Genomic DNA, 14,657 nt, shown 5'->3' on the forward strand with positions numbered 1-14,657 from the left:
TCTCTACAGCCCCTAGCCACATATGGATTACATTACACCAAAAACACAACACGACTAAAACCGACCTTATTACACAATACTACACCACAATCAGCTCACTCTACACACACAATCCTACAAGCAGGCTCCAAACACATGCACAATGCTCTTTCCTGGCCCTTTTGTCTCCTGGTATCCATTTATAGAGACACCAGAGACAAGTTGCAAGGAAACACAGTGCAAGCATGTTATTAAATTTGCTTGCACTGTGCAGAACAAATACAGGGCTTTTTTTCTCATGCTAGAGCTCTTTAGCAGAGTTCTGCGCATGGTCTGCCCTGGAAGAGCATTGAACCAACATGCTCACTTTGAGAGGGGGCGTGTTTGTCATTGGTGATGACGAAACACACCCTCTCTGCCCTGCCCCCTTCTTAGTGGGCCGCTGTGATAAAAAAATGCCCGGGCCGAATTTTTCTCCCAGTCCGGCCCTGGGGGTGACTAAGGGGTCAATTAGATATAGTGGAGTCGGGAGGGGGGTTAAAAAAAAAAAACGGGATTCGGCCATGACAGTGCCGCTATGAAACTTTTTATATCTTTCAGACTACTTGTCCCCAGCAAAGAGAAGTGCAAGCCATTTGTGTACTGCCACCATATTAACAAATAAAACTATACCTCAGAATAAGGCTTGATAAATCTGCTTTTAATCCAAGAACCAGCTAAAAAAGTTGAGCCAGTTTAAAAAATAAAAAATAAAAAAAATAAACAAAGCTTTATTTTCAAGGAGAAAAATATATATTTTTTAAAGGGACACTGTAGTCACCAAAACAACTGCAGCTTATTGTATTTGTTCTGGTGAGTGTATACTTTCCCTTCAGACTTTTTGTAGTAAACTATGTTTTTTTTTTTCAGAGAAAAGGCAGTGTTTACATTACAGTCTAGGAATATTCAGTTGCCACTCCTCAGATGGATGCTAGAGGTGCTTCCTAGGGGCAGTGTTGCAAAGTGTGCATAACTGACAGTCAGTGTCTCCACCCTCTGCATGCAGTCACTAAACTTTGCTCATAGAGATGCATTGATTGAATGCATGTATATGAGGAAATGCAGATTGGCCAGGGCTGTGTTTGGTTTGTACTGGGGCTGCCCCTGATTTGCCTCCTTGGCAATCCCATATGGAAAAGCATTGTGATTGGCTCAGACCACCACTTCTGAAAACGTCAACCAAGCAGGCAGATCAGGGGTAGAGCCAGCAACAGCCAACTGGAATAATATTGGGAAGGGGGGCTATATTTTGTTTTGAACATTATATGGTTCGGAATACATGTTTGTGTCCCTGACCTTGTAGTGTTCCTTTAATGTGTCCTGATGGCTATAGCCTGTCCCTGCAGACTTTCTAATGTATACACTGTCTATTTAGAAAAAAATGCTGCTTGGTAACACCTGTAGTGATAGTCACTCAGACAGCCACTAAATTGTGGCAGCACAGCACCTACATTCAGTGTCTCTACGCTCTGCATGTAGGTGCTGAACGGTCCCCATAGAGATGCTCCCTATGAGGAGATCCTGACTGATGCAACATTTTGATATACACTGCCCCAACCATCTCGTCATAACAGGACACCGTTTCCTGTTTCCCAAATACTCGTCAATGTCAATACTTTGTTTTTTGGAAAGATTTCCATTTTTAACAACAATAATTATTGTAAAACAATGAAATATATAGAAATGAACACTGAATAAAAATAAGAATACAAATAAATCAAACAAACAAAAAGAAATTTGGGAAAAAAACATCCATCCATTGTAAAACGGACAACCTATGGATTATGAAGAACAGTACACGGTGTCAAGTAAGTTGTAACAAAGTATCAAAAATCAGAAAAGCACTTTACATGCATTGGTGGTAAATAGTATACTATGCACATATAAACAGAACAAGAGAGTCACGTACGCTACAAAAAGATTCCCAAATACTATTAAAATCTGTACTTTGTGTAAAATTGAAAGAAGGAGACACATTATTCACACGTAATGCACATCAGCAAGTTAAAGTGCATTCGGGGTCTAGAGTGTCCCTTTTATCACTGAATGGAGGAATATTACCAAGGACACCAAGCATTATAAACAATTGAATAAAACTATACTTTCATCACTTTAATGTATAGGTATTTAATGTATTGGATTGGTTTTAACACATGACACACTCATTTTTTAAGACCATGTAAAACAGCAGTTTTTGAGAAATGACCATGTATATATTTGTCTAAATCCACACCTTTAGTGGTTGTCGAAAAATAACTCCAGGCCCATTTTCCTTAAGATTTTTCCAAATTTGGAGGTTTTCACATCTGGTGTCATCATTTACAGCATCATGAGAAACATCAGATTGGCTGAGCAAGGCGATTACTGAGCATATACCATACGTCCCTGATCCCTTGGACTGGACGGAGATCATCAGTCATCAGAAGGCAGAGCAGCTGTTGTAAGAAGACTATCCCAGCCCTTTTAAAAATAAAAATAAATATTTACAGAGGGCCCAGTAATCTGTATCGAGCGAGGGAAACTAATGTTAAATATATTGGATGAAGATGCAAATGGGTGCAATACTTCATGCACTGGATTATTGATTGCTGAACATGCACCATATGTTCCCAATACTTCTCTGTAAAAAACATTGGATAGGAATAAAACCATCAGTATCAGAGGCCGAATAACTGAACTGAGACTGTCCTTATAGTGTGTGTGTGTGTGTGTGTGTGTGTGTGTGTGTGTATTGGAATACCCAACTAACATCCAAGGATATAGATTTACAGGTGAATACAGTAATACTCTGCCTTAATACATATCCTTATTGTTTACAATTCCTACAGACTAGTTCAACACTTTATATTATGTAGTGCTTTTTAGAAAAGGACAATTAAAATGAAATTATATAGGAGGTTTTGAGACACAATTAACCAGATTATGAGAACCATTAAAACCATGCTAATAGTCACAGCCAACCATCTACAGTGTGATTCTGCCATCTAGTGATATGCTTTTAAATGACAACTACTCCACTGAAATTACCCACTAAATAAAATAGTATAAATAAAAGTTATATGTTAGTATTTACTCCAATTAACAAATTAAATCAGATTATGACTATGAAGATAATACACTAATCTGATATTTTCTTCTCTATTTTTTATTCAGATTCTTTTTTGGGGGGATGGGGGAAGAGGGAGACCTGAACAGATGGTAGATACATTTACATTTTGCCAGCATTTATTCATACAACTGGACAAGTTGGAGTGAACCGAATTCAAAACACCAAAATGTTGGCAAAAAAACGGGATCAAAATGTAAGCCTGATTTGGCTTTTACTTCAGTTCCATTCAGGTTTTTTTTTTTTTTTTTTTTTTTTTATAATTTTTTATTTTTGCAGTGCATATAATGATTACAAACTGGCTCCAGGTACCCCAACGGCATTCCTCGAGCTGCTTGGCATAGATAACAGATAGGGTAGTTGCTAGGCAGTGCACATTTTTGGTATAATAGGTACAGGATAAGGTTACATGCTGGTATTATGCTTTGTTTATTATTCGCTGGATACATGCTTTAGATGTGAGAGGTAAACATCACCCTTTACGCCCTTATAGCTACACATGAGTAAAGTGAGTAAGGCTGGTGCATTGTGATAGGTAAAATTTCGATATTGCCATGTTTACACACTAAGACAAGTTATGATTAGTGAGGTCATTTTCAGAGAGTCCCCTTGCTAATGCCCTCTGTGGGCTCAGCACGTTCCCGCTGCTGTCCGGCGGTCTGCCTCTGTTGCGACTTTTAAGTGTAATAAATTAAAATTTGAATTGTACATTTTAGTCTAAAAAAAGCTGTGACTACAGCTGAGTTGCAGAGTTATTCCAGCTCAGTAATATTTTTGCCAAATCTCTGCTGCTACAGTTACCTCAGGGCAGGGCCGGATTAAGAGCCCAGTGGGCCTGGTGCTGATAATTATGATGGGCCTAATTACAAAATCTTATTGACCAAAAACACTAAAACAGTCCTACCTCCTAAGCGTCATGTATCTGATGGAGATGATGCTGTAGGGAAACTCATAGGATGCAACTATGAGAAAACACATACCCTTTGCTAATCTCATGCTTTCATCTTTCAAGTAAACCCATACCCCCTAACAGCAGTGTCCAGTAAAGCAGGAAGTCTATGGATGCGGTAAAAGGGTGGGCTACTGACACAAATCACATAACCAGAACGTCCGAAAGGGCGAACATACACAAAAAGGGGGAATGTCTGTGTCCCTATGTCTCCCAGTCCCTTAGTGTTTGTGTCCTCATGTCTCCCAGTGTCCCCATGTCACTAGGGGACATTGAGAGACATTGGGACACTGGGAGACATGGGGACACAGATACTAGGGAACACTGGGAGACCTGGGAAATCTGAGACTCTTGGGGACACTGGGTGACAGACACGAGGGGACACAGGGAGACATGGGGCACTGAAATACTGTGATATATAGGGGACACTGGAGACTTGATAAAAACCTGGGTACAGGTCAAAATGTTGTGGTGTCCAATAAACCTGCTTAAAGCTATCACAGTGAGTGCCTGAGATTTTTTTCTTTTATACTAGGGGACACTGAGACACTACGGGCACAGAGACACTACGGGCACAGAGACACTATGGGCACTGAGAGACATGGGGCACTGAGACACTGATACATAGGGGACACTGATACATAGGGGACATTGGAGACTTGATAAAGTGAATGGAGAAAGGCAGGAAGCTACATCCCTGCCTCTCTCTCATGACTGAAACCGCAGGGGAGCAGCACAGAGGCAGCCTACAGAGCAGGTAAGTGAGGGATGGGGGGTGGGGGAGACCGCATAGAGGAAGGTAAAGTAGAAGGAGCAGAAAGGTTCTGCAAGGGGCAGGAGGGGCCAGCAAGGAATAGAAAGGGGCAGCAAGAAGCAGGAAGGGGTCGAAAGGTTTTCAAGGAACAGGAGGGTAAAGTAGAAGGAGCAGCAAGGAGCAAGGAGCAGAAAGGGTCTGCAAGAGGCAGGAGGGGTCAGCAAGGAATAGGAAGGGGCAGCAGGAAGGGGTAGGGACGGTCTGCAAGGAGTAGGAAGGGTCTGCAAGGAGCAAGAGGGGTCAGCAAGGAGTAGGAAGAGGCAGCAAGGAGTAGGAAGAGGCAGCAAGGAGCAGGAAGGGGCAGCAAGGAGCAGGGAGGGGCAGCAAGGAGCAGGAAGGGACAGCAAGGAGCAGGAAGGGACAGCAAGGAGCAGGAAGGGGCAGCAAGGAACAGGAAGGGGCAGCAAGGAGCAGGAAGGGGCAGCAAGGAGTAGGAAGAGGCAGCAAGGAGTAGGAAGAGGGAGCAGGGAGGGTCTGCAAGGAGCAGGAAGGGGCAGCAAGGAGCAGGAAGGGGCAGGAAGAATCAGAAGGAACAGAAAGGATCAGCAAGGGGCTGCAAGAAGCTGGAAGGGGCAGAAAGAAGCAGGAAGGGCAGTAAGAAGCAGGAAGGGTATGCAAGAAGCAGGAAGGGCCATCAAGAAGCAGGAAGGGCCATCAAGGAGCAGAAAGGGATCAGAAAGAGAGCAGAAGGGCGCAAAATAAGCAGAAAGTAGCAGAAAGGTAAAGGAGCAGAAGGAGCCTCAGAAGGCAAAGAAGACTGTGTCAAATGAAGGAGAAGAAAATGAGATTGGAGCACTTCATTCTGGACACCACATCATTAGGCGTTGGTACCTGGGCCTGGCAGGGAAACTTTGGACCTTCTCATCTCCCCAGGTAAAAACAAACAATATCAGTGTTAATGTGTTCACTTTTATTTACTGAGTGTCAGGAAACACAGAGGGCCGCTGGGTAGGGGTGCCGCTGATTGGCTAGATGGGTCAGCTAGCACTCTACGCCAATCAGTAGCTCCCCATTCATAAAAACGTAAAACATTTTTATGAATCGGGAACTAGCGATTGGCTTAGAGGGTCAGCTGACCACTCTAGCCAATCTGCAGCACCCATGCCTGACGTCAATCTGCACTTCCTGACACTCTGTTTCAGAAGTTGAATACCACTGAGCGACCTGGAGATCTGGAGCTGAAGGAAGCCTTTGGGGGTAAACCATTTGAGAGCGGTTTAACCCCTTCAAAGAAAGAGCACCCAGGGGCCTCCTTGCATCACATCATTTTCATTTAGATAAAGTTGTTATGGTGACCAGAATGTTCCTGTAATTTGATGAAAGGAACACTATAGTGTAAGGAATACAAACATATATTCCTGACACCATAGTTGTGAAAACGCTATTCACCCTGGCTTTATGTGAAAATGACTATGCTCCTTCCCTTTCATGACACTGTCAAAAAGGGGCCAAGCATGGATGTCATTACAATTATGTCCCCCCTCCCCCCCGGAAAAATTCCTGCGGACGTCCATGCTCAGGGTCCCCATGTTACCCAGTGTCCCAATGTCTCAGCGTCCCCATGTCTCGGAGCTGCTGTCTGGACTCTCTGTGCAGAACTGGTCCCCGCGGATCAGTGAGTAGAGAGATGCAGGGAGGGAGATGCCGTAACTTCTTATCACTGCCTCTCTCCACACAAACAGCGACCCCTACTGGCCGGCGCTGGTATTGCAGAATAAACTATGTTTATACTGAGACAGACATTTGTATTGCCGGTATTACTGCAATACCGGCACCGGCTAGGCAGCTCAAATACCTGAGAAATACTTCTGAGAAATACCTGGCAACCCTAAGAAATACATGAGAAATACCTGGCAACCCTAAGAGTAGTGTGTAAAAAAAAAAAAAAAAATGTAAAAAAAAAAAATTTTTTTTTTTTTTTTTTTAAAACCAATGGGCCTATTCCATGGGCCTGGGCCTGGAGCTGCAGCTCCATCAGCCCCTATGTTAATCCGGCCCTGCCTCAGGGTTATTTTCTATTGTTGTGAATTGAAAGTGACTTTCACATTTCAGGGCAATATAGCTCAACTAAAAATAGCTGAATTGGGAGAATTTTTCACATTCGTCTATTTTGGCCTAGAATTTAAATTCATTGCTCTATTCCTAATAACTCATGGTGCCCTGCTGACTCTATAAAACAGGGGTGGGGAACCTTCGGCCCTCCAGATGTTTTGGACTACATCTCCCTTGATGCTTTGCCAGCATTGTGGGAGATGTAGTCCAAAACATGGTTATTCCCACCCCTGCTGTAAAAAGCCATTACACCACCTCCTATCCTATAGCATGGGTCCTCAAACTCCGGCCACCCAGATGTTGCTAAACTACAACTCCCATGATTCTTTGAATTACATAGATAGCCAGAGAATCATGGGAGTTGGAGTTCAGTAACATCTGGGGGGCCGGAGTTTGGGGACCCCTGTTCTATAGAGTAAACGTGTATTTTCTATAAGATTTGTGTAACTCCACATGCAGTATATTCAAAAATAAAAGAGAAATAGGATTAGCAGCAACTTGCATATGTAAGCTCGTTTTGAGCAGGGTCCTCGTTAACCTATTTTTCATGTAACATTTCCTAATTGTCTCATTTATTGTTAAATGTACTCCTTTGATGATATTGTAAAGCACGGTGTAATAAGTTAGTGATATATAAATAGCAATACAACATCTAACATCTAATAAAACAAATCTAACTAAAGACAGGAATGTCTCTACACAGAACAAGGCGCACTATATGCACATTCCTGACATGGGAACCTTCGTTCTGTATCTCAGGTTCCCACCCGGAACACTAAGAGCGATGTACCGCTGCGGGCTGTCCCAGGCTTTGCCTGTGTCTTTTAGTCCTATAGGTGGTTTTGGCGCTGCCTGACTCTATGAGCCATCTCCACCGCCCCATTTATCGGATTGATCTGGGTAACTAGGGGATTCCTGGGGTGTGCCTCGCTCCCCGCCGCGGGGGTAGTTCAGTGCGGCCCCCAGGAAGGGGCCTTGGTTACTGTGTTGCTGAGTAGGCCTGATTCGGAGCCATGAACCTGGAGCTGCTCGGTAAGGGATACAAAGGGCTCTGTAAATAATAATAATAATATCCATTGTCACGGGGAGGATACCACATGCACTGCTCTGAGGAATTAAAGTTAAACACTGAATATCACATCGTCTGCATGCATTACTTTGTATTTCTGGTCATTAGAATTATACCTACTGAAAATTATCCCAACTGATGTGCTTTAAACGAAGCTTTCATTAAATAACCAGCAGCTTACTTCCTCTTTTAGGCATTCAAGCTGAATTTTAGCCCAAAATAGCCGAACTCAAACCCTTGCTGTTGACTTGGGGAATGTTTTGTCATTCGTCTATTCTGGCCTGAAAAGGTGAATTTACCATAAAATCTACAGGATAATCGCCGTAAATCAAAGTCAGTAAATAAAAACACTATCACTTTAAGCATGTTAATCTAGTTTAAAAAATACAATAAGAGTGTGTCACTCCACACTACTAAAGTACATACCCTACATAGAATAGTTGCATTTTTATGGAGAGTTTTTACTTTCCCACTTGCTAATGTGTATGTATGTATGTAATGTTAAGCTGTGGATGAGTAAAAATAAGGTGTTTATCTACTAAATTATTAATGCTAGTGAGCTGAATTCAGAATGTCAAATTGATACCAAAACAGCTGATCTGTTATAAAAATTTCAAACCAACGTTGCAAATTAAATGATCTCCGTCCAGTGGTCCTGTATGTTTAACCCTTCAAAGGAAGAGAGTGCCATTTTCCAGAAAGGTCAATGTTTACCTTGAAAGGTTAAACATGACTCTAATGGCTGTCATATTGACAGCCACTAGAAGCGCTTCTGCGGCACTGACCGCATAAAACTCAGTTACAGGATTCAATGCTTTGCTTTCGGACGCATGGGATGCGTGTTCCCAATGCTTCTCTAGGTAGGAGTATTGGATTGGACCATTGATGGAGGTAGCAACGCCACTTCGCTGGAGGCAGAGAGGCCAACAGCAATGCGGGAATCTTTGCGCTGGAAAAAGGTAAGTAGAAAATCCTTTTTTTTTTTTTTTTACAATTTTTATGGAATATGGGGTGGGGGGTTGCTACATTTTGGAATTCAGTGAATAACTGTGGTAGTAATTTAATTTTGGTTTGGAAGGATTTACAGATTTTTGTTTTCTATGTTATCTTATGTTGTATCTTAATTTTCTCTTTCAGAATCCTTTGGGCAGAACTATCCAGAGGTACGTTTGGTAGCTGCACAGCAAGTCTTGTGGTGTTCTATTGGTTTGAGTGGGTGATTTGGGGACTGTGGTGGCAAGCAAATTTTAGAACAAATACAACTTAGATCACTGTAAGCCCAGTGCTGGTATTTACAAAATATTTTCAGTGTGCATTGTCAATGTGTCATCGATAGTATAGATCACTTTGAAAAAGGTTTCCTCAAATACATCCGTGGTGACCTTCATTGATATTAGTGCAGTAACAGTCTCTACATGCGTTTTTTTTTTGTTTTTTTTTAATGTTTTAATAATAGAAATACAACACAAAACCAAAAGATTGCATAGTAAAAACAAATGAAAAATGTAAATAAAATTGCCTCTATTTAGGACTAATACAACTTCATGACCAACAGTGCATTATGTTTTTTTTTTGTTTTGTTAATAAATGTACTCTTATGTCTGTGTGTTTTGTAGGAGGCAGATGGCACCTTGGATTGCATTAGCATGGCCCTCACCTGCACCTTTAACAGGTGGGGGACCTTGCTGGCTGTGGGCTGTAATGATGGACGGATAGTAATTTGGGATTTTTTAACAAGAGGCATTGCAAAGATTATTAGTGCACATATTCATCCTGTATGCTCTCTTTGGTGAGTGATACCTGCTGAGTACTGACAAGATAGCTTATATTTATTTTTTAATTGTAGTGTAACTGTAATTATAACTGATTTAATGTTTAGTTTTTTTAATTATTGAAAGCTACAAAAAATTTACAATAGTCGTATAGATGTATGTAACTCAAATTTGCATATTATGTCCTAACGTGAGGTTGCACATTTTTATTTCTTCAACCTTTTAACAGCAAACTCTTATGATCAACATTTCTTAAACAAGTGATTTTGTGTATTGCACATATCGTGCTATATGTATGTAAGTGCATTTTTTAAATGTTATCATTGTGTGGTTTTTGAATAAAATTATTGTTCCATGATTTTTGTTCTTTGTTTTTCTCTCCCTCACATGTGCCCTTTTTGAATTTTTTGGGGGTTACGTCTTAATTTATCTGGAATTTGCCACCATCTGTTATTGTGTGTTGCTCTTTTAGGGATTCTGCTTGGGAGTTTCCCTGGGAGTGGCTGAATTTATCCAAGGCTTTACTTTTTTCTCTCTTCCTACTCCAGCACAGCTGTCACCTTTTTTTGGTGTTTGAAATGTTTTTTTCAGCACCAAGGCTGCTTGCTTTAGCTCCTGTGACATTGTTGCAGGTGTCATGCTCTCAGCATCTTTCAAATACAATTCTCCTCAAAGAGTACGTGAAGGTGTTGGGGATGTGATGTGCATACACAACCTTCCAATAAGCTGCAATTTGTCACATGATTGAGTTCCACTCAGTCATTAAAGAGGAAACATCTCTAGCGGCTTGTCGGGTGTTTAAACCTCCAATGTAAACATTTCAGTTTCTTCAAAACGTGATTGTTTTGCATTGCTGAGTTAAAACTGTAAGGGCAATGCACCTCACCACTAAATTGAGCTGACGTGATCTGGGTGCATTTAGTGGACATTTAAAATGTTGTAATTGCTTGTGGGATGAAGCAAAGCTTATTTTGTTTGTCTTAAGTAATGCCGTAAATAGGTAGTATTCCTTGCAGCCAAGTGGATTTAGCTTTTTATTTATTTTTTAACATTTTTCTGTAAACTCATTTTACACAATCATTGTTGAACAGTTATAATTCTTTTATTTTTAATTGTGTCTGCTGTGAATTACAGCAACATATCGTACAGTTTTTAAAATACATTTTTTCCTCTACTCTTTCTTCATTGTTATGTTGTGTATATTCTAGCAAATGCCTCTTCTGCCTTTTCTCTAATCAACAAGTTTATCGTCATCATTATGCCATATGTCTTCTCCATGTTGTCTTATTACCTAAACTCTATAGTTTACTAATAACTGTTTACCTTACAGCTGGAGCAGAGATGGGCACAAACTCGTAAGTGCCTCTACAGATAACATGGTATCATTGTGGGATGTCCTAAGTGGAGACTGCGATCAACGATTCCGATTTCCTTCCCCCATCCTTAAAGTTCAGTTCCATCCTCGAGACCAGTAAGTCAAAATGAGTTAACAAAGCAGGCACCACAAATTAATAAGTATTTATTTATTTATTTATTATCTTATGGGAAAAATCAGCCTTATTTGCCATCCCCAAAATTATATTTGCAGTGAAGGAGAGAGACTCATGGGTTATCTGGGTTGTTCAATAATTTATTGTGGTTGTAAAACACAGAAATTAGACCTGCACTAAAATTCAACAGTGCTTTGGTGGCTGCAGTGCCTAAATTATTTAGTATACATATATAAACACAACCAAAATGTTATCTCTGTGTTATAAAAATCACAATGTACATTTTAAAACTGTTTTTAGTACCATTACCATTAAAGTACAAGCTTATTTGCTAATGTCTTGCTTAACCTTTTTGGTGAGCCCTAAAATATCACCTTTCTGCTTTCAGCTTCAATGCAAATTCTCTAAACAGAGTCAATACCTTTTTGTAAAACTCTACAAACTAATTATAGATAGGAAATGTACATTTAAAGGGAGACTGTCACTTTCCAAGATTTTTTTTGTATTCCATTTACTTATAAGTCTATATGTAACTCATATATGGTTTTGTGAGGTTTGAATATAAAATGAAATGTATAAATCCACACTGCTCTATCCTGGTACTGAGTGCACTCCGCTTGGTAACGTATCGATCATCGTTATCTGCTTTATCCTCTCTACCAGGTAGGCAGCATGCCAGTGGGTAGAGAGGGATCCAATTCATAAAGGATGAATTTCAAATTTATAGCCGAATTAGGCATACTGGAAGCCGTGTTAATTTTGGCTGCACATTTTAATTTAGTTTTAGTCATAGTCTTTTGACTAAAAAGCTGTTTTAGTTGTATTTTAGTCATCTGAATTGGTTTAGTTTTAGTCGACTAAATCTCCAGTAAGTTTTAGTCGACACAAGTCAAATCTAATGGGTTTAAGAAAGCCTCTATCTGTCTCTATCTGTCAAGTACAGTTCCATTGCTTCCACAAGTATATAGTGTAGGAGCTTTCCTTCAATAGTTATTCCAACAAAGTGATTTAAAATGGTGATTGTGCCTGGAGTTTGTATTTGCAATATTTTACTATGAAAAGCTGCACGTAATGAGTTTAACCTCTCTGCTGCCAGAGGTGTAACTCCACTTCTGGCAGCATCTTTGAGCTTTTATCAGCCAGCTTGGAAGTAGTGTTCCGGGCTGGCTAATGTCAATTATGTGCAACTTTCATTGGCTAATGCTCTCAGCCAATGAATGATGACTTCTGTAACTTTGCAGAAGTCTGAAGCGTTTCACCGGACGACCAGGGAACATCTGAATGTGTTGGAGCTTTGCAACGGTATGCCCCATTACCAGGGAACTAAGCCAGGCTGTAGTGCTTAAAGGGACTCTCAAGTGCCAGGAAAACAAACCGTTTTCCTGGCACTGCAGGTCCTCTCCCTCCCACCACCCATCCCAAGTTGCTTACCTATATCCAGCACCGATGTCCCTCGGCTCTGGGTCAGGGCCGCCCACGCTCCTCCCCCACCGACGTCATCCGGCGGGGGAGACCTATTGAGCCACGCACGCGCATTAGACCTCCCCATAGGAAAGCATTGAATAATGCTTTCCTTGCTTTCCTATGGAGATTTCAGCAACGCTGGAGGTTCTCACTTAGCGTCTATGAACACGGAAGTGTCCTCTAGACAGCCACTAGAGGAGGACTTAATCCTTCAAGGTAAATATTGCAGTTTATGAAAACTGCAATAATTACACTTGCAGGGTTAAGGGTAGAGGGATTTGGCACCCAGACCACTCCAATGGGCAGAAGTGGTCTGGGTGCCTGGGTGCCTTATCCCTTTAAGATAACTTTTTAATATAAAGATATCTTCCTGTTTGGGTGTTTGCACTTGTACAGAAATGCCCATTAAGTGGCTCATTAGTGTTCAGGATTCTTTGCATACCTTGCAGTCACCCTTGAAGCTAGGTGTGTGCAGAAAGGGGTGTGAAGCTGAAAGTAGATCTATTTGAAGCTTTCTCTCACATGGGCACCACCATGTTTTTCTTTAGCTTCTGGTGTTTTATCTGGGAGAGTACAAGAGGTAGAGGTTTGCAGACAATCTTGCTAGACTGTGGAATCCTCCACAGACAAAGCCACTATGCACAAGAATATGTATCCCACCCATAACTTTTGCTAGCAACATATGTGGGGATTTACAAAGTACTTGGTGGCAGCACCATTTGGTTGTTGCCTATAGGACAAAGTAGTCAGGGACAGGGATAGGCAACATGCAAGACTCTAGATGTTCTGGGCTACATCTCCCATGATGCTTTGGCAACATTATGGCTGTAAAAGCATTAGCATTACGGGAGAGATGTCATCCACAACAGCTGGCATGCCAAAGGTTGCCTACCCCTCATGTAGGTCATTATACAATAATTAACCATTTCTCTGGGACATTTTCCGTTCCTAGGTGTACGACCAGAGCGGTTGCCCATTTTTGATGAGGAATGCTGGAAACTAATGGAGGCTTGTTGGAATGGAGACCAGTCTCAGCGCCCACTCCTAGGAATTGTGCAGCCCATGTTGCAAGGTATCATGGACCGGCTTTGCAATACTAAAGTGTCTGGCAAAACCTTGGAAGATTCCACCTGATGAGATTATGGCATTTTCATTTTTTTCTACATGTTCTGTATTAATGGACTTCATAGTCACTTGTAGCCCCTCCTTCGTCATCTGGAAGATGCAAAACTCCTTTTATTGCTTGGCACTTTGCACACACCAAGCTGAATAAATGAACCTTGCCCAGGATAAGCTATTAAGAGTGCTGCTTTAACAATCTTTCCTTGCACCTAATTAAGTAATTTCTTGGGGAAATCAGCATGCTGCATTTTTGTGAGAACAATGGACAAATTATTCCTTTTATGTAAATAGTGTCAAAGCGGTTAATGGACTAATAGAGGTGGTTATGTTATCTCCATTGGATGCTCAAACATTTGGGCAATTAGAGTTCTAAAGCAATTTTTTTTTTGTATAAACTCTTACTACATCAAACATTCTATGTTCCCACAGCATGGCCAGGGAATGAGTCCAGAACTCTAAGATAATACCTTCAGATCTTCTTGAGTAGTATTGTGTAAACAATGTCTCGCTTTTGTGGTGTATCAACATCTCCACTAGATGGTTACTTAATTCTTCTCTCCAGTTTGAAGACAAGATACATAGATCTCTGTGTTGAACAATGGAATGCTAAGATGCTTCCTGTATTAAGAAGAAGAAAATATTTTCAGTGGTTGCTATCCTTTTCAGCCCACCCAGGTTTTAGTGTGTACCTGCTATATGCATATAGTAATGTACAATTGATGCTTCCTTCATTGCAAGATGTGTTTAACATTTTAAAACCGGTGTAGGTAGTGTTACAAAACTACTTAAATTCCTGAAATT

General features: G+C 41.0%; 1 protein-coding gene across 1 annotated transcript; it reads left to right on the plus strand.

Annotated features, from left to right (window-relative positions):
• Positions 1 to 7,722: 7,722 nt before the first annotated feature.
• LOC134602879 (retinoblastoma-binding protein 5-like) lies at positions 7,723 to 13,868 on the plus strand. Its single transcript, XM_063448363.1, has 7 exons — positions 7,723 to 7,971; positions 9,146 to 9,171; positions 9,625 to 9,797; positions 11,111 to 11,251; positions 11,571 to 11,625; positions 12,512 to 12,572; positions 13,687 to 13,868. The coding sequence occupies exons 1-7, from the start codon at positions 7,953 to 7,955 to the stop codon at positions 13,866 to 13,868; spliced, it is 657 nt and encodes a 218-aa protein (XP_063304433.1). The 5' UTR covers positions 7,723 to 7,952.
• The last annotated feature ends 789 nt before the right edge of the window (positions 13,869 to 14,657 follow it).

This window comes from Pelobates fuscus, chromosome 1 (assembly GCF_036172605.1).
Source record: "Pelobates fuscus isolate aPelFus1 chromosome 1, aPelFus1.pri, whole genome shotgun sequence".
In the NCBI taxonomy this organism is placed as follows: Eukaryota; Metazoa; Chordata; class Amphibia; order Anura; family Pelobatidae; genus Pelobates; species Pelobates fuscus.

Coding starts and splice junctions, on each gene's coding strand:
- LOC134602879 (XM_063448363.1), top strand. Junction 11,626..12,511: donor TGTCTTGCTTAACCTTTTTG/GTGAGCCCTAAA, acceptor GTAACTTTGCAG/AAGTCTGAAGCGTTTCACCG. Junction 12,573..13,686: donor TGTGTTGGAGCTTTGCAACG/GTATGCCCCATT, acceptor TTCCGTTCCTAG/GTGTACGACCAGAGCGGTTG.